The 20,585-nt window shown below is 42.4% G+C and overlaps 1 protein-coding gene across 2 annotated transcripts in view; it reads left to right on the top strand.

Moving 5' to 3' along the window:
* Window positions 1–20,585, top strand: part of LOC106589331 (arf-GAP with dual PH domain-containing protein 1) — a 46,573-nt gene that overhangs the window by 15,304 nt on the left and 10,684 nt on the right. For both annotated transcript variants that reach the window (XM_014179175.3, XM_014179176.3), the window contains exons 2-5: window positions 13,644–13,774; window positions 14,972–15,063; window positions 15,955–16,037; window positions 20,261–20,373. In XM_014179175.3, the coding sequence (XP_014034650.1) occupies window positions 13,644–13,774; window positions 14,972–15,063; window positions 15,955–16,037; window positions 20,261–20,373 (419 nt within the window). The remainder of the gene's footprint in view (window positions 1–13,643; window positions 13,775–14,971; window positions 15,064–15,954; window positions 16,038–20,260; window positions 20,374–20,585) is intronic.

Raw genomic sequence — 20,585 nt, forward strand, 5'->3', positions numbered from 1 at the left:
AGTGATTCTCTCGTTAACACAGGTGTGAGTGTGGACGAGGACAAGGCTGGAGAACACTCTTGTCATGCTGATTGAGTTTGAATAACAGACTGGAAGCTTCAAAAGGAGGGTGGTGCTTGGAATCATTGTTCTTCCTCTGTCAAACATGGTTACCTGCAAGGAAACACGTGCCATCATCATTGCTTTGCACAAAAAGGGCTTCACAGGCAAGGATATTGCTGCCAGTAAGATTGCACCTAAATCAACCATTTATCGGATCATCAAGAACTTCACGGAGAGCGGTTCAATTGTTGTGAAGAAGCCTTCAGGGCGCCCAAGAAAGTCCAGCAAGTGCCAGGACCGTCTCCTAAAGTTGATTCAGCTGCGGGATCAGGGCACCACCAGTACAGAGCTTGCTCAGGAATGGCAGCAGGCAAGTGTGAGTGCATCTGCACGCACAGTGAGGCAAAGACTTTTGGAGGATGGCCTGGTGTCAAGAAGGGCAGCAAAGAAGCCACATCTCTCCAGGAAAAACATCAGGGACAGACTGATATTCTGCAAAAGGTACAGGGATTGGACTGCTGAGGACTGGGGTAAAGTCATTTTCTCTGATGAATCCCCTTTCCGATTGTTTGGCGCATCCGGAAAAAAGCTTGTCCGGAGAAGACAAGTTGAGCGCTACCATCAGTCCTGTGTCATGCCGACAGTAAAGCATCCTGAGACCATTCATGTGTGGGGTTGCTTCTCAGCCAAGGGAGTGGGCTCACTCACAATTTTTCCTAAGAACACAGCCATGAATAAAGAATGGTACCAACACATCCTCCGAGAGCAACTTCTCCCAACCATCCAGGAACAGTTTGGTGACGAACAATGCCTTTTCCAGCATGATGGAGCACCTTGCCATAAGGCAAAAGTTATAACTAAGTGGCTCGGGGAACACAACATCGATATTTTGGGTCCATGGCCAAGAAACTCCCCAGACCTTAATCCCATTGAGAACTTGTGGTCAATCCTCAAGAGGCGGGTGGACAAATAAAAACCCACAGATTCTGACAAACTCCAAGCATTGATTATGCAAGAATGGGCTGCCATCAGTCAGGATGTGGCCCAGAAGTTAATTGACAGCATGTCAGGGCGGATTGCAGAGGTCTTGAAAAAGAAGGGTCAACACTGCAAATATTGACTCTGCATCAACTTAATGTAATTGTCAATAAAAGCCTTTGACACTTATGAAATGCTTGTAATTATACTTCAGTATTCCATAGTAACATCTGACAAAAATATCTAAAGACACTGAGCAGTAAACTTTGTGAAAATGTATATTTGTGTCATTCTCAAAACTTTTGGCCACAGCTGTACAATGCATTCAGTCCGCCCCCAATGCAATTCTGAAGTCGAATACGTCCACAGTGTGATTTCAACTGATTACAATTTTGGGGGCAAATTAACTAATTGTTGACTTTATATAACAACATTCCAAACTTGTTAAGCATTATCCAGTTCAAATATGGCATGATTCCACTATTTGTATCTGTTTGCGTCAGTTTCAATGCAGGTCTTTTATTTTGAAGGTGAACTACAAATTCTACCATTGTGGCTAATCATTATTGTGGCTAGCTTCACATAGGTGATGCAAAAGCAGGCAAAACGAGTCGAGCAATGCACCGTGACATTAATCAACCAATAGTGTGTTAGATACAGATGTTTGACACCCCCTCATTATAACATTGGAGGAATAAATACATAAATGAATAAATATATACATTAATTAAAGTTTGAGTAATTAGATAATACATAGATAAATAATTAAATACATGCAGATATGTAGATACAGTAAATCAAATCAAATTTATTTATATAGCCCTTCTTACATCAGCTGATATCTCAAAGTGCTGTACAGAAACCCAGCCTAAAACCCAAAACAGCAAGCAATGCAGGTGTAGAAGCACGGTGGCTAGGAAAAACTCCCTAGAAAGGCCAAAACCTAGGAAGAAACCTAGAGAGGGACCAGGCTATGAGGGGTGGCCAGTCCTCTTCTGGCTGTGCCGGGTGGAGATTATAACAGAACATGGCCAAGATGTTCAAATGTTAATAAATGACCAGCATGGTCAAATAATAATAATCACAGTAGGTGTCGAGGGTGGAACAAGTCAGCACCTCAAGAGTAAATGTCAGTTGGCTTTTCATAGCCGATCATTGAGAGTATCTCTACCGCTCCTGCTGTCTCTAGAGAGTTGAAAACAGAAGGTCTGGGACAGGTAGCACGTCCGGTGAACAGGTCAGGGTTCCATAGCCGCAGGCAGAACAGTTGAAACTGGAGCAGCAGCACGGCCTGGTGGACTGGGTACAGCAAGGAGTCCTCATGTCAGGTAGTCCTGAGGCATGGTCCTAGAGCTCAGGTGCTCCGAGAGAGAGAGAGAAAGAAAGAAAGAATTAGAGAGAGCATACTTAAATTCACACAGGACACCAGATAAGACAGGAGAAATACTCCAGATATAACAGACACATAAACTACTGCAGCATAAATACTGGAAGCTGAGACAGAAGGGGTCAGGAGACACTGTGGCCCCATCCGATGATACCCCCGGACAGGGCCAAACAGGAAGGATATAACCCCACCCACTTTGCCAAAGCACAGCCCCCACACCACTAGAGGTGGGATATCTTCAACCACCAACTTACCATCCTGAGACAAGGCCGAGTATAGCCCACAAAGATCTCCGCCACGGCACAACCCAAGGGGGGGCGCCAACCCGGACAGGAAGACCACGTCAGTGACTCAACCCACTCAAGTGACGCACCCCTCCTAGGGACGGCATGGAAGAACACCAATAAGCGAGTGACTCAGCCCCTGTAATAGGGTTAGAGGCAGAGAATCCCAGTGGAGAGAGGCAAGGCCAGGCAGAGACGGCAAGGGCGGTTCGTTGCTCCAGAGCCTTTCCGTTCACCTTCACACTCCTGGGCCAGACTACACTCAATCATAGGACCCACTGAAGAGATGAGTCTTCAGTAAAGACTTAAAGGTTGAGACCGAGTCTGCATCTCTCACATGGGTAGGCAGACCATTCCATAAAAAATGGAGCTCTATAAGAGAAAGCCCTGCCTCCAGCTGTTTGCTTAGAAATTCTAGGGACAATTAGGAGGCCTGCGTCTTGTGACCGTAGCGTACGTGTAGGTATGTACGGCAGGACGAAATCGGAAAGATAGGTAGGAGCAAGCCCATGTAATGCTTTGTAGGTTAGCGGTAAAACCCTGAAATCAGCCCTTGCCTTAACAGGAAGCCAGGGTAGGGAGGCTAGCACTGGAGTAATATGATCACATTTTTTGGTTCTAGTCAGGATTCTAGCAGCCATATTTAGCACTAACTGAAGTTTATTTAGTGCCTTATCCGGGTAGCCGGAAAGTAGAGCATTGCAGTAGTCCAACCTAGAAGTAACAAAAGCATAGATTAATTTTTCTGCATCATTTGTGGACAGAAGGTTTCTGATTTTTGCAATGTTACAGAGATGGAAAAAAGTTGCCCTTGAAACAGTCTTGATATGTTCTTCAAAAAAGAGATCAGGGTCCAGAGTAACGCCGAGGTCCTTCACAGTTGTATTTGAGACGACTGTACAACCATCAAGATTAATTGTCAGATTTAAAAGAAGATCTCTTTGTTTCTTGGGACCTAGAACAAGCATCTCTGTTTTGTCCGAGTTTAAAAGTAGAAAGTTTGCAGCCATCCACTTCCTTATGTCTGAAACACAGGCTTCTAGCGATGGCAATTTGGGGCTTCACCATGTTTCATTGAAATGTACAGCTGTGTGTCAATCGCATAGCAGTGAAATTTAACATTATGTTTTCGAATGACATCCCCCAAGAGGTAAAATATATAGTGAAAACAATAGTGGTCCTAAAACGGAACCTTGAGGAACACCGAAATGTACAGTTGATTTGTCAGAGGACAAACCATTCACAGAGACAAACTGATATCTTTCTCACAGATAAGATCTAAACCAGGCCAGAACTTGTCCGTGTAGACCAATTTGGGTTTCCAATCTCTCCAAAAGAATGTGGTGATCGATGGTATCAAAAGCAGCACTAAGTTCTAGGAGCACGAGGACAGATGCAGAGCCTCGGTCTGACATCTATAAAAGGTAATTTACCACCTTCACAAGTGCAGTCTCAGTGCTATGATGGGGTCTAAAACCAGACTGAAGCGTTTCGTATACATTGTTTGTCTTCAGGAAGGCAGTGAGTTGCTGCGCAACAGCATAGTTTTTTATATTTTCTGGGTCAAGGTTTGGCTTTTTCAAGAGAGGCTTTATCACTGCCACTTTTAGTGAGTTTGGTACACATCCGGTGGATAGAGAGCCATTTATTATGTTCAACATAGGAGGGCCAAGCACAGAAAGCAGCTCTTTCAGTAGTTTAGTTGGAATAGGGTCCAGTATGCAGCTTGAAGATTTAGAGGCCATGATTATTTTCATCATTGTGTCAAGAGATATAGTACTAAAACACTTTAGTGTCTCCCTTGATCCTAGGTCCTGGCAGGGTTGTGCAGACTCAGGACAACGGAGCTTTGGAGGAATACGCAGATTTAAAGAGGAGTCCATAATTTATTTTCAAATGATCATGATATTTTCCTCAAAGAAGTTCATGAATTTATTACTGCTGAAGTGAAAGCCATCCTCTCTTGGGGAATGCCGCTTTTTAGTTAGCTTTGCGACAGTATCAAAAAGAAATTTCGGATTGTTCTTATTTTCCTCAATTAAGTTGGAAAAATAGGATGATCGAGCAGCAGTGAGGGCTCTTCGATACTGCACGGTACTGTCTTTCCAAGCTAGTCGGAAGACTTCCAGTTTGGTGTGGCGCCATTTCCGTTCCAATTTTCTGGAAGCTTGCTTCAGAGCTCGTGTATTTTCTGTAGAGGTCGACCGATTATGATTTTCAACGCCGGTACCGATTATTGGAGGCCCAAAAACCCGATGCCGATTAATCGGCCGATTTATTTATTTATTTATTTATTTGTAATAATGACAATTACAACAATACTGAATGAACACTTATTTTAACTTAATATAATACATCAATAAAATCAATTTAGCCTCAAATAAATAATGAAACATGTTCAATTTGGTTTAAATAATGCAAAAACAAAGTGTTGGAGAAGAAAGTAAAAGTGCAATATGTGCCATGTAAAAAAGCTAACATTTAATTTCCTTGCTCAGAACATGAGAACATATGAAAGCTGGTGGTTCCTTTTAACATGAGTCTTCAATATTCCCAGGTAAGAAGTTTTAGGTTGTAGTTATTATAGGAATTATAGGATTATTTCTCTCTATACAATTTGTATTTCATATACCTTTGACTATTGGATGTTCTTATAGGCATTTTAGTATTGCCAGTGTAACAGTATAGCTTCCGTCCTTCTCCTCGCTCCTACGTGGGCTTGAACCAGGAACACATCGACAACAGCCACCCTCGAAGCAGCATTACCCATGCAGAGCAAGGGGAACAACCACTCCAAGTCTCAGAGCGAGTGACGTTTGAAATGCTATTAGCGAGCACCCGCTAACTAGCTAGCCATTTCACATCGGTTACACCAGCCTCATCTTGGGAGTTGATAGGCTTGAAGTCATAAACAGCGCAATGCATTGCGAAGCGCTGGTGGCAAAACACACGAAAGTGCTGTTTTGAATGAATGCTTACGAGCATGCTGCTGCCTACCATCGCTCAGTCAGACTGCTCTATCAAATCATAGACTTAATTATAACATAATAACACACAGAAATACGAGCCTTAGGTCATTAATATGGTCGAATCCGGAAACTATCATCTCGAAAACAAAAGTTTTTCCGTTCCATATTTTATCTAACGGGTTGCATCCCTATGTCTAAATATTCCTGTTACATTGCCCAACCTTCAATGTTATGTCATAATTATGTCAAATTCTGGCAAATTAGTTCGCAACGAGCCAGGCGGCCCAAACTGTTGCATATACCCTGACTCTGCGTGCAATGAACGCTAGAGATGTGACACAATTTTATGTTAGCAGGCAATATTAACTAAATATCCAGGTTTAAAAATATATACTTGTTTATTGATTTTAAAGAAAGGCATTGATGTTTATGGTTAGGTACATTGGTGCAACGACAGTGCTTTTTTCGCAAATGCGCTTGTTAAATCAACACCCGTTTGGTGAAGTAGGCTGTGATTCAATGAGAAATGAACAGGCACCGCATCGATTATATGCAACGCAGGACACATTATATAAACTAGTAATATCATCAACCATGTGTAGTTAACTAGTGATTATGTTAAGATTGATAGTTTTTTATAAGATAAGTTTAATGCTAGCTAGCAACTTACCTTGGCTTCTTGCTGCCCTCGCGTAACAGATAGTCAGCCTGCCATGCAGGCTCCTCGTGGAGTGCAATGTAAGGCAGGTGGTTAGAGCGTTGGACTAGTAACCGGAAGGTTGAAAAAACAAATCCCCGAATCCCCCCTGAACAAGGCACTTAACCCCCGTTCCTAGGCCGTCATTGAAAATAAGAATGTGTTCTTAATCTGACTTGCCTAGTTAAATAAAGGTGTAAAAAAAAAATATATATATATTGGTGGCCAAAAATACCGATTACCGATTGTTATGAAAACTTGAAATTGGCCCTAATTAATCAGCCATTTCGATTAATTGGTCGACCTCTAATTTTCTGTATACCAGGGAGCTAGTTTCTTATGACAAATGTTTTTAGTTTTTAGGGGTGCAACTAACATCTAGGGTATTGCGCAAAGTTAAATTGAGTTCCTTACTTAGGTGGTTAACTGATTTTTGTCCTCTGATGTCCTTGGGTAGGCAGAGGGAGTCTGCAAGGGCATCAAGGAATCTTTGGGTTGTCTGAGAATTTATAGGTGTGTCCAAAAGTTTCAAGTGTTTTTCTTTATTTTTACTATTTTCTACATTGTAGAATAATATTGAAGACATCAAAACTATGAAATAGTACATATGGAATCATGTCGTAACCAAAAAAGTATTAAACAAATCAAAATATATTTTATATTTGAGATTCTTCAAAGTAGCCACCCTTTGCCTTGATGACCGCTTTGGCATCCAGAAAACACAACTGTGGGAAGCATTGGAGTCAACATGGGCCAGCATTCCTGTGGAACGCTTTCGGCACCTTGTAGAGTCCATGCCCTGACGAATTGACGCCGTTCTGAGGGCAAAAGGGGATGCAACTCAATATTAGGAAGGTGTTCCAAATGTTTTGTACAATCAATGTGTATTTGACATTTGTATCTAAAAGCATAATTGAGAAATAATTAATTAAAGTTGGCATATACACATTTATGACATTTTGGCCTTACCCTTTAAGACTCTGTAATGTTTAATCCGTAGATGCTACAAAGCAAAACTTGGTGTCATATTCATCTTTAATGCTTGCTCTGTAATATGAGTAGTATTTTGATTTCAATATTACTCTTTTTACACCAATTTATGAATATAGAAAAATATAAACAGGAATATGAACAATGTACCATTTTTGATTTGGCAAATGATTCTATATATTGTTGAACATAATATACTCTAAGGGCATATCACATTTCCAGAGTGGGATCTCTGCTAGTTTCAAAGTTAAGGCCCATTTTATACAGAGAAATTGGCATAATAGGCAATGTAACCATTCACAGCCTTCCTTTTACTTTGATCATTGCACATCCTGCAAATCACCCGCAGAGGACAGTGTTGTAGTACTCGAGTCCAGGACTCACGTCCCGATTTTCAAGACTTGTGACTTGACTTGGACTCGACCCTTGGTGACTCGAACTCGCCTTCTCGTGACTTGTATTTGCACTTGGACTGGATAGGCTACTGTGCTAAGCAGAATATTAGCAGAAATGGGTGCGCAAAGCAGCAAGGGTTCTGTTCTCTAGCAGTGAGAAGGATGCGCCAAACCCGCTGGTGAGCTGAGGTGGAGCAAGTGATGATTATGGGCAGGAAGACTCCGCTCTGGCTCTGCCTCTGATCATAGGCTACATATCACGCAAGCGACTCTCTTGCTTTCCCGTAACCATCTGTCACCAACCTACTATTTATTTATTTATTAATAAAAAAAAAATATAATAATTTAACCTTTATTTAACTAGGCAAGTCAGTTGAGAACAAAATCTTATTTACAATGACGACCTACACCGGCCAAACCCGGACGACGCTGGGCCAATTGTGCGCCGCCCTATGGGACTCCCAATCACGGCCGGTTGTGATACAGCCTGGAATCGAACCAGGGTGTCTGTAGTGACGCCTCTGGCACTGAGATATACAGTGAGGAATTAGTGTATTTCACTGATTTATGCAGGGTAATTTACACCAGTGATGTACTGTACCACTGTCAGAGGGATAGCCATTTGCTCCCACACGTTGATGAAGCCATACAGTATTATGCTAATGTTCAGAATGTCTCCCCTGTGTGGTCCTACTGATATAAGGCCAGATATTGTAGGCCCGCACACAACCTCATCTCTCTTATCAGGATGCTTCCCTTCAATGGCCACAGCCCACAGAGAATGACTGCGATTTTGTTTTCCCACACGGGAATTTGTCTGTACCCTCCATGAAGGGCAGCATCCAAATGCTGAGACAGAGAGAAACTGTTAAGCTTTACTAGTCACTGACCTACCTCGTCTAGTGGAGCACAGAGTAAGAACGAATAAGCCATCAAACACAGACGCCCAGGTGCGGACACACATGCACGCGCACACATGCACGCTCACGCATGCACGCTCACGCACGCGCACACACACACACACACACACACACACACACACACACACACACACACACACACACACACACACACACACACACACACGGTCTTGTATAACTAACCTTGTGGGGACACACAATTCAGTCCCATTCACAATTCTATTTTGCCTAACCTTAACCCTAACCTTAACAATGAAACCTAACCTTAACCCTAAATCTAACTTTAACACTAATTCTAACCGTAACCCTTAACCGTCTAGAAATAGCATTTCACCTTGTGGGGACTAACAAAATGTCCCCAGTTGGTCAAATTTCTGTTTGTTTATTATAGTTAAACACGCCCACAACCACAGGGCATGATAACAATGCCTAGCTCAGCTCTCAGCTCTCTGTCAGACTAGTGCCCAGAGAAGCAGGAAGAGAATGTGGTGAAAGCAGTGTAGTGTAGACCTACTGCTGAAGCGATCTAACTAATGTATGCTATGGTGACGAAGGGGTTAAAACATCAGCCATTCTAGGGAACATGAGAGGGTAGGCATTAGGCGGCCAATTAATGAATCAATTAATAGCCTTGTTATCTCGTTCTGACTAATTAAACATTCCCCCCCCCCCACTGTCTGTACTGTGACGCTGCTTTGCACACAAACACGTGTGCGCACACACACACACACACACACACAGGGGGAATCCAATGTGTTTTAACGAGGATGTGTTTTCCACCTTACCGATACTAACAGTCATGTCAAGTGGAAAATCCCAGTGACAGAAGCACGTGTTTTCTGTTGCTGGTCAGTTTGCTTTCCTCCGCTCTCTGATTCACACACCTAGTGACCCCACCTCTGGCTATAGAAAGTAGGCCAGTTCTGATGGGGATTGTTTCCCTAGAGATGGAGTCATTGTTTACGTACATGAGGCCACACCCTGATTACATGTTCTGGGCACTCAGAGCTGAAGGATACAGTGGAGAGAGTGGACAAAGTCTACACAAAGCAGATCAACCCCCCCCCCCCCCCCATCTCTCTCTCTTTATTTTTTTCCCCCTTTCCAATGTCACGTTTCTCTCTTTGGTACTTGCCCCAGCACTTAAAAGGGTCTGTATCTCCATCTGAGCTTTCCCTGCATCCCAAGAGTACATGGAAATGCAAGAATAGACTCTATACCTACCGCTTAGCTCTCAACTGACTCTCTTGAGTTGTACACTCTAGCAGTGGTGTGTGTGTGTGTGTGTGTGTGTGTGTGTGTGTGTGTGTGTGTGTGTGTGTGTGTGTGTGTGTGTGTGTGTGTGTGTGTGTGTGTGTGTGTGTGTGTGTGTGTGTGTGTGTGTGTGAGGAGCACAAGGCTGCAGTGCCTTTGTGTTTGGGAGGGGCTTTCCAGTGTCTGTGAATGTGCTTTGTCAGAACGAGGTGTCAGAATTATCTGCAAAGAGGGTGGTCTTGCCAGCTGTGCAAACTTCCTCTACACTTCATGGGATGTTTCAATGGCTCAGGACCTATTCAAATGAGTTGAAACATTGAGCCTAAGTAAGCTAAAATGATATTAAACACAAATGATGTACACACACAAACTTATGCACGTGCAAATGTGCATGCATACAGTTGAAGTCGGAAGTTTACATACACTTAGGTTGGAGTCATTAAAACTTGTTTTTCAAACGATTGCCTCGCCTGGTTTACCAACTAATTTTCTGATAGAGTTCAGTGTGTCAAATCGGAGGGCCTGTTGTCCGGACCTCTGGCAGTCTCTATGGGGTGCCACAGGGTTCAATTCTTGGGCCGACTCTCTTCTCTGTATACATCAATGATGTCGCTCTTGCTGCTAGTGATTCTCTGATCCACCTCTACGCAGACGACACCATTCTGTATACTTCTGGCCCCTCTTTGGACACTGTGTTAACTAACCTCCAGACGAGCTTCAATGCCGTACAACTCTCCTTCCGTGGCCTCCAACTGCTCTTAAATGCAAGTAAAACTAAATGCATGCTATTCAATCGATCACTGCCCGCACCTGCCCGTCCGTCCAGCATCACTACTCTGGACGGCTCTGACTTAGAATACGTGGACAACTACAAATACCTAGGTGTCTGGTTAGACTGTAAACTCTCCTTCCAGACTCACATTAAGCATCTCCAATCCAAAATTAAATCTAGAATCGGCTTCCTATATCGCAACAAAGCATCCTTCACTCATGCTGCCAAACATACCCTCGTAAAACTGACCATCCTACCGATCCTCGACTTCGGCGATGTCATCTATAAAATAGCCTCCAACACACTACTCAACAAATTGGATGCAGTCTATCACAGTGCCATCCGTTTTGTCACCAAAGCCCCATACACTACCCACCACTGCGACCTGTACGCTCTCGTTGGTTGGCCCTCGCTTCATACTCATCGCCAAACCCACTGGCTACAGGTTATCTACAAGTCTCTGCTAGGTAAAGCCCCGCCTTATCTCAGCTCACTGGTCACCATAGCAGCACCCACTCATAGCACGCGCTCCAGCAGGTATATCTCACTGGTCACCTCCAAAGCCAATTCCTACTTTGGTCGCCTTTCCTTCCAGTTCTCTGCTGCCAATGACTGGAACGAACTGCAAAAATCACTGAAGCTTGAAACTCAAATATCCCTCACTAGCTTTAAGCACCAGCTGTCAGAGCAGCTCACAGATCACTGCACCTGTACATAGCCCATCTGTAAACAGCCCATCTATCTACCTCATCCCCATACTGTATTTATTTATCTTGCTTCTTTGCACCCCAGTATCTATACTTGCACATTCATCTTCTGCACATTCTACCATTCCAGTGTTTAATTGCTATATTGTAATTACTTCGCCACCATGGCCTATTTATTACCTTAACTCCCTTATCTTACCTCATTTGCACTCACTGTACATAGACTTCTTTTTTCTACTGTATTATTGACTATGTTTTGTTTATTCCATGTGTAACTCTGTGTTGTTGTATGTGTCAAATTGCTATGCTTTATCTTGGCCAGGTCGCAGTTGCAAATGAGAACTTGTTCTCAACTAGCCTACCTGGTGAAATAAAAAATAAAAAACTATAGTCGGCAAGTCGGTTAGGACATCTACTTTGTACATGACACAATACATTTTTCCAACAATTGTTTACTGACAGATTATTTCACTTATAATTCACTGTATCACAATTCCAGTGGGTCAGAAGTTTACATACACTAAGTTGACTGTGCCTTTAAACAGCTTGGAAAATTCCAGAAAATTATGTCATGGCTTTAGAAGCTTCTGATAGGCTAATTGACATAATTTGAGTCAATTGGAGGTGTACCTGTGGATGTATTTCAAGGCCTACCTTCAAACTCAGTGCCTCTTTGCTTGACATCATGGGAAAATCAAAAGAAATCAGCCAAGACCTCAGAAAAAAAATTGTAGAACTCCACAAGTCTGGTTCATCCTTGGGAGTAATTTCTAAACGGCTGAAAGTACCACGTTCATCTGTACAAACAATAGTACGCAAGTATAAACACCATGGGACCACACAGCCGTCATACTGCTCAGGAAGGAGACGCGTTCTGTCTCCTAGAGATGAGCGTACTTTGTTGCGAAATGTGCAAATCAATCCCAGTACAACAGCAAAGGACCAACAGATGCTGGAGGAAACAGGTACAAAAGTATCTATATCCACAGTAAAATGAGTCCTATATCGTCATAACCTGAAAGGCCGCTCAGCAAGGAAGAAGCCACTGCTCCAAAACCGCCATAAAGAAAGCCAGACTACGGTTTGCGAGTGGCCATCACAAAGCCCTGACCTCAATCCCATAGGAAATTTGTGGGCAGAACTGAAAAAGCGTTTGCGAGCAAGGAGGCCTACAAACCTGACTCAGTTACACCAGCTCTGTCAGGAGGAATGGGCCAAAATTCACCCAACTTATTGTGGGAAGCTTGTGGAAGGCTACCCGAAACGTTTCACCCAAGTTAAACAATTTAAAGACAATGTTACCAAATACTAATTGAGTGTATGTTAACTTCTGCCCCACTGGGAATGTGGTGAAATATGAAATAAATCATTCTCTCAACCAGTCTGACATTTCACATTCTTAAAATAAAGTGGTGATCCTAACTGATCTAAGACTGGGAATTTTTATAGGTATCAGCTGATTGGGCTACATTCACATTGTCAAGAGTTTCAAAAGCCTAGAATAAGCTCAATTCCTGGATGAGTGCTCTCTTTCAAGTCAATGCATAAGGTCATTCAGTCAGCCAACAGTAGAGAGATAACATCTCTCATATCTTCAGGACACCCATGCTTATAAACATGAATATCTCTTTGTTGTGTCCCAAAAAAGGCCAAGTGCAGGCCTATTCATGTTTGTGGCAGATGCAATTTGACAGTTTATTCTTTCCATAGCACAGTGCTTTCTGCAGAGTTCTGTCATGTGTTTGCCTGTCATAGCTCTGTAGTCGCTGTGTGTGCGGGACCGTGCGTACATGCTTGCATGTGTGTGATAGTCTAGCGATGGCCTGGAGGTCTGTTGAACAGTGCTCTACTACTCTCTGTGGAGTTTGATCAGTGAATAAATACAGCATCTAGCTCATTTCCTGTGCGAAGCCTAAAAATGTTTTCCCCTAATCCAATTCTGTAGCTCTGCTGTCTTTGGTCCACACACAAACCCACTCTCTATCTCTTTCTCTCTCTACGCAGCTCTATCCAGTTATACTGGGTTTGCTTCATTTACCTATTACCTTTCAGAACTGCAGGTGTCAGCACTTTTAGTATTTATAGTTTGGACCTTGAGCTCATATCCCTTCTGTTGCACCGCATTTATGACGCTATCTCTCCCCTTTGGTTCCTTTCTCCTCCTCTCCCTCCATATCTCTCCATCCCCACTGTTCTCTCCCTCCCTCCCTCTCTTTCCCCCTTCTCATGCCCTCCCCTCTCTCCTCAGAGCCAGACTGGGCTTCAGTGACTCTGGGTGTGTTTGTGTGCCAGGGCTGCTCCCTCCTCCACAGAGGCATCCCTCACATCAGCAGGGTCAAGTCTGTCCAGCAGGAGACATGGGACGCCTCAGAGGTCGAGGTCAGTAACCCCCTGCCATAGAGGGAAGCAGGAGAGCAAGATACTGGGACCATGTACATGATATTGTGTTGCATTACATTGGTACAAGTACATTTTATTACATGTCACAACCTGATTTGAGATCAGATCTTGCCATCCAAGTTCTTAAGTCTGCTCATGTTAGAACAAGCAAAAAACTGACCCGCAGTCAGTTCCAGTAGTGTGTCTGAATGGGATGCGCAGGTCAGTTGTTTATTCACCCGCAATTGCTTATAACCCCTTCCGCAACCACCTGACTATATGTGATAAAGGGAACATCTGAGGGCCACACCTGACCCTAACCCGCAAATATAGAAAATGTGCTGTACAGTTCCCTTTTTTCTCTTGAACATTTATTGAACAAATAGGTTTTTCTTCAACATATATGAATTAGTTTATTTCATATTTAGGTCTATTGAACAGTATATGACGATGCAAGCTCTCTAATGCTCTCTCATAACATAGAACCACCATTCTCCATTCCCCATGCGTGCCAAGTATTAACAGGTGGTCCTTGTTAAAAGTTAATTTGTGGAATTTCTTTCTTAATGCATTTGAGCCAATCAGTTGTGTTGTGACAAGGTAGGGGTGGTAAGTATGTATGTGAATATATATATATATATATATATAATATATATATAGAAGTCGGAAGTTTACATACACCTTAGCCAAATACATTTAAACTCAGTTTTTCACAATTCCTGACATTTAATCCTAGTAAAAAAAAAATCAGCTTTTATTTCTTTCATCACATTCCCAGTGGGTCAGAAGTTTACATACACTCAATAAGTATTTGGTAGCATTGCCTTTAAATTGTTTAACTTGGGTCAACTTGGGTTAATACATACTTTTAAATTATATTATGTGAGCTAAACATTAAAAAAATGAAAACATGTTTTGTTCTTAAAGTATGATTTTTGGAGATTACTAATATTACTGTCCCCACTACAACAACAAAATACTTAAATATATGTAATTTTGTACTGTAGAATTCCATTCATTCCTATGGAAGACTGCTCCTACTTGGGATTGCCAATATGGCTGACCGGTGGCTTCAAAGCCTTTCAATGGCCAGTACATAGCATCAGCAATCCAGGGTTTATATACGTCATAAGTTGTCAATGCATTCATTGATTTGTATTAAAACCGAGAAACCTTTATTGTTCCATCTGTCCTCAGCTAATGGCTGCCATGGGTAATGAACCAGCCAAAGCCAAGTATGAACAGAAGGTTCCAGCATTCTACTACAGACCCAAACACACAGACTGCAAGTAAGTCACCCACATGACTGAGTTCTAATGATGTACTAACAACGTCTGGTCGATTAGTATGTAGACACTTAGTGGTATACAAAGACATCACTGCTGTGTCAAGTGTTGTTACTGTAAAACGCTTACTGTTTCACACCCGTACTGAAATGTAAGACACTTCAGTACTTCTTCTTCCTTTGTGTGTGTGTGGGTGTGTGTGTGTGTGTGTGTGTGTGTGTGTGTGTGTGTGTGTGTGTGTGTGTGTGTGTGTGTGTGCACGTGTGTGTGTGTCAGTGCGTTTGCCTGGAGAGAGAGAGAGAGAGAGGTGTGACTTCTACAATGACAACTCCGAGTTGTGCCTGTGCCATTACTTTTCTCTGTGGGTGCCAACCCAATAAGCATATTACATGTGAGAGACAGATTTGGTTCTGTGTCAATTGAATGGATTACTTTAATCTGAATTATCTGATGTTTGTTCTGAAAAGATGAACAAATACGGTCTGACCGTACTGACATGATTATAAGAGACACCGGAAAAAGATAGAAACATCTAAAATAGACCTGCATACAGCTTAAAAACATCTATCAGAGAGAGAGAGAGGGGAGAGGCTGTTGTTGTCATGGTGAGGTTCACTCCTCTACACACAACCAAAAATAGATCATCTGTTATTAATCTGTTTACTCATGCTAATCAATCTCTTTGTCCTGGAGTAAAGGTAAAGGAGTGTGTGTGTGTGTGCAATGAGATGAAAGGAAAGGAGAATCTGTCACCGCGAGATAAGTAGAAATGTGGCCTGTGTCCCAACCTCCCAGCTTGTTAGGTCATCATTCATTCACATAGCAGCGTGGCACCTGTGCCATAGAGAAAGGTGAGAGAAGGTGAAACTCATCCATTGCTCCATTGTGCTCCAGGCTACTGCGGGAGCAGTGGATCCGAGCCAGGTACGAGAGGAACGAGTTTGAGTTCATCGAGAAACAGGAGCCATACTCTGCAGGTGAGCTGGCACACACACACACACACACACACACACACACACAAAGCTTTGCCTATGCAAAGCTATGGATGCAGAGCTATGCAAAATCAAACCAACAAATCGTCCTCTAAAAATGAAGAAAAGCCATTCCCGAGCATCAAGTCAGAACATTTTTTCATCCATTGCACTCAACAGTGGCCACATAAATGCTTTTTGTGAACTATGAATTTGAAGAAAGGATGACGTTGAGGCGTAGAATGAAGGCAGAGTGAAAATGTCTGGCCTTGTATTCTTCCTTGGTGGTTGTTTGTGTTCTTATTAAGCTGAGGCAGACAGTATAAGTGTCAATGTCAGTGAATGACTCATGCTCTTTTTTTTTCATTGCATGAAAGCACTCTCGCTCTTATTGGAGCCAGACTGGACTCTCATTGATTAAAGATGACCTCATCTGTTTACTATGAGATTCAACTTCCTCCTTGGGCACACACGCACACAGTAGTGATACGCGGGTTGACTCATAACCTGCAGTTATATCCTCAGGGTGGTCAGGTTTAGGGTTATGTAATATTGTGTGGATGAAGGGCGGGTGGCTAAAGAGAAAACAGTGCAATAAAAATCCATGAATGTAGAATTCTTGTGAAATTCATATCTATAGGCTACTTTTAGGTTTTTCATTCAGATTTTTTTTAAATCTGGCATTAGCTTTAGGGCCTAACTGTATGCGCACCAAATACATGCCGTTTTTTGTTTCAGCAGAACATTACTAGGCTACTCTGTTAAGGTATCATGGGATCCGGCAGTCTAACTTAGGTTTTCAGCACCAGAGAACAACCAGTATTAAAATAAGGTACAGAACAAAGGTTGTATTTACATATTATTATGATTTATTTGCTGTCCAGTGAAATTAGTGTAGGTGAATATTTACAACAGCAGTCCTTCTGATAATGGTAAAGAGCGGGCTTATATACCCACAATACCCCGGCGCACCCGATTGTAGAAAGACCATACCAATGCGCACTTAAAGCGGATACATGAATAGACCATCGTTATAGGCACTAAAAGGAAATCAAATAGACAGACGTCACCGCAATAAACATACACCATATTTGCTACAGTTACTGGTTAAGCAATACAATGGATCATTGTCAGAGTGTAGCATGAATCCCAAACAGGACTAATCAATGCAATGACAGATTGCAGGAAATACAGAGGTGTGTCGCATCATCACATACTGTTCAAAAGGCCTAAATATGCAATAAATAAGTGAAAACATTTTGCATAAAAAAATTAATTGTTCAATAAATGTTCAAGAGAAAAAAGGGCACTGTGGGGGGTTGTGGGGGGTTGTGGGGGGTTGCGGGTGAACAAACAGCTGACCTGCGCTTGACTAACTCACACACATACACACGTGCATGCACAAGCATGCACACACACACAGCGCACACAAACACACACAAACAGACAGACACACACACGTTTGTTTTACTATCCTTGTGAGGACCGAACAATTGATTCCCATTCAAAATCCTATTTTCCCTAACCTCCTAAACCTAACCCTTAACCTAACCCTAACCTTAACCCCAAACCCCTAATACTAAAGCTAACCCTAACTCCTAACCCTTAACCCTAAAATAGTATTCTTCCATGTGGGTACCGGCAAAATGTTCCCACTTGTCTGAATTTTCCTTGTTTTACTATCCTTGTGAGGACTTCTGGTCTCAACAAGCATAGTAAAATCAAAAACACACATACTCCTTTCCTTTCATCTTAATTCACACACACACACACACACACACACACACACACACACACACACACACACACACACACACACACACACACACACACAGCTATCTGTCTGTGATACATAGGGATGCATTAGGCAGGAGATTTGAATTTGTTTATATCTATTTGCATCACATAATATTTGCATCGTCTATACATTTGCATCGGCTGTACCCAGGGTTAAAATTAATAGATCCATAGGTCCTACCCTCATCCAGACATCTGTCGCCTCTCTACCCTCTTTAGGGCCTTATATGTTCTGTTACCTACAGTACCTGTCAAAAGTTTGGACACACCTACTCATTCAAGGTTTTTTGTTTAAAATACTCATTCAAGGTTTTTTGTTTGAAATAACACATGTGGAATCATGTAGTAACCATGATTCCAACAAATCAAAATATATTTTATATTTGAGGTTCTTCAAATAGCCACCCTTTGCCTTGATGACAGCTTTGCACACTCTTGGCATTCTCTCAACCAGCTTCATGAGGTAGTCACCTGGAATACATTTCAATAAACAGGTGTGCCTTGTTAGAAGTTAATTTGTGGAATTTCTTTCCTTCTTAATGCGTTTGAGCCAATCAGTTGTATTGTGACAAGGTAGGGTGGTATACAGAAGATAGCTCTATTTGGTAAAATACCAAGTCCACATTATGGCAAGAACAGCTCAAATAAGCAAAGAGAAACCACAGTCCATCATTACTTTAAGACATGAAGGTCAGTCAATCTGGAAAATGTCAAGAACTTTGAAAGTTTCTTCAAGTGAAGTCGTAAAAACCAACAAGTGTTATGATGAAACTGGCTCTCATGAGGACCGCCACAGGAAAGGAAGACCCAGAGTTACCTCTGCTGCAGAGGATAAGTTCATTAGAGTTAACTGCACCTCAGATTGGAGCCCAAATAAATGCTTCACAGAGTTCAAGTAACAGACACATCTCAACATCAATTGTGCAGAGGAGACTGCGTGAATCAGGCCTTCATTGTTGAATTGTTGCAAAGAAACCACTACTAAAGGACACCAATAAGAAGAAGAGACTTGCTTGGGCCAAGAAACACGAGCAATGGACATTCGACCGGTGAAAATCCACATTTTAGATTTCTGGTTCCAACCGCTGTGTCTTTGTGAGACGCAGAGTAGGTAAACGGATGATCTCCGCATGTGTGGTTCCCACCGTGAAGCATGGAGGAGGAGGTGTGATGGTGTGGGGGTGCTTTGCTGGTCTCACGGTCTGTGATTTATTTAGAATGAAAGGCACACTTAACCAGCATGACCTCAACACAAATGAAATGGTTTGGGATGAGTTGGACCCCAGAGTGAAGAAAAAGCAGCCAACAAGTTCTCAACATAAGTGGGTACTCCTTCAAGACGGTTGGAAAAGCATTCCTCATGAAGCTGGTTGAGAGAATGCCAAGAGTGTGCAAAGCTGTCACCAAGGCAAAGGGTGGCTACTTTAAAGAATCTCAAATATATTTTGATTTGTTTAACACTTTTTGTTGTTTACTACATGATTCCATATGTGTTATTTAATCGTTTTGATGTCTTCACTATTATTCTACAATGTAGAAAATAGTACAAATAAAGAAAAACCCTTGAATGAGTAGGTGTGTCCAAACTTTTGACTGGTAGGGTATATCCTTCTGTAGAGCAGGGAGGGTGGTGGTAAACTAGACTCCCAGTGCTCAATGGCAGTATTGATTCTGTATGCAGAGAAAAGGGAGGAGTGGGGGGTTGTTATTGATCGATGAGGTAATGCAAGGTGAATAAATCACGATTAACTGGGAAAAAGAGAGATGCCAACCTCTGTCACCAGGGGATGGAGAGATGAGAGGGAGGAGAAAACAGGGGACAGATGAGGAAGGAGAGACGTTGGGAGGTATGGGACTTGAGGGGTGTTGGATGGGAAGATTGAAAATGGGGATTAGTAGTATGTCATGGATACAGTATATGTGAGTGTGTATTAGATACATAGATACATAGATGGGGATACAGTGAGCAGAGATTCGTGGGAGGGAGGAGAAAGGAAAATAGAGAAGTAAAGAGAGAAAATAGAGGGGGAGGAGGGAGAAAGAGAGAATATGAGAGAGTAAGAGAGAGTTGAAGAGAGTGTGTAGTCTGTAATGAATTATACACAGTGCTCTGTACTGCCACTTAATGAAACCACTTCCTGTCTGTAAGAGGTCCAGAAATAGACTGGAAGGACTAGAGTGCTGTGTCATTGACATGTAAAAGAATGTACAGTACTTTACCATCAGTGAGGTTATTTTTTTCTTCCTGCATTCTGTTCTATGACTTCCTCTCTCATGTACTCTCTTTCACCTAAAGCCCCTCTCTCTGTCTCTTCATCCCTCTCTTTCTGTCTCCCTTTCTCTCTCCCTTCATACGCTTTGGTATTTCTTGATTACACCAGAGAGTTATTTCAGTTTGTCTGAGTTTGTCTGGTGGGTTTCTATCTACCCAGGTTACAGAGAGGGGTTTCTATGGAAACGCGGGCGAGACAACGGCCAGTTCCTCAGCCGGAAATTCATCCTGTCAGAACGAGAGGGGGCGCTCAAGTATTTCAACAAGCAGGACGTAAGGCTGGAGTCCACACGTGTTCACATCTGCACATGCTCTCACACATAAATCCAAGCATGTTCCTGGGAAACGTAATCTCCAGCTAACTTATGCTACTAGCTTCCAGGTTAATCATCTCTTTCAAGTTAACCACGAATACTTGTATAGCGCGCTATGTAAATGTGTCCACGAGGAAACTAAAACAAATACCTCAGACTTAATCTCCTTAC

Source organism: Salmo salar, chromosome 28 (genome assembly GCF_965601325.2).
Source record: "Salmo salar chromosome 28, fSalSal1, whole genome shotgun sequence".
Lineage (NCBI taxonomy): Eukaryota > Metazoa > Chordata > Actinopteri > Salmoniformes > Salmonidae > Salmo > Salmo salar.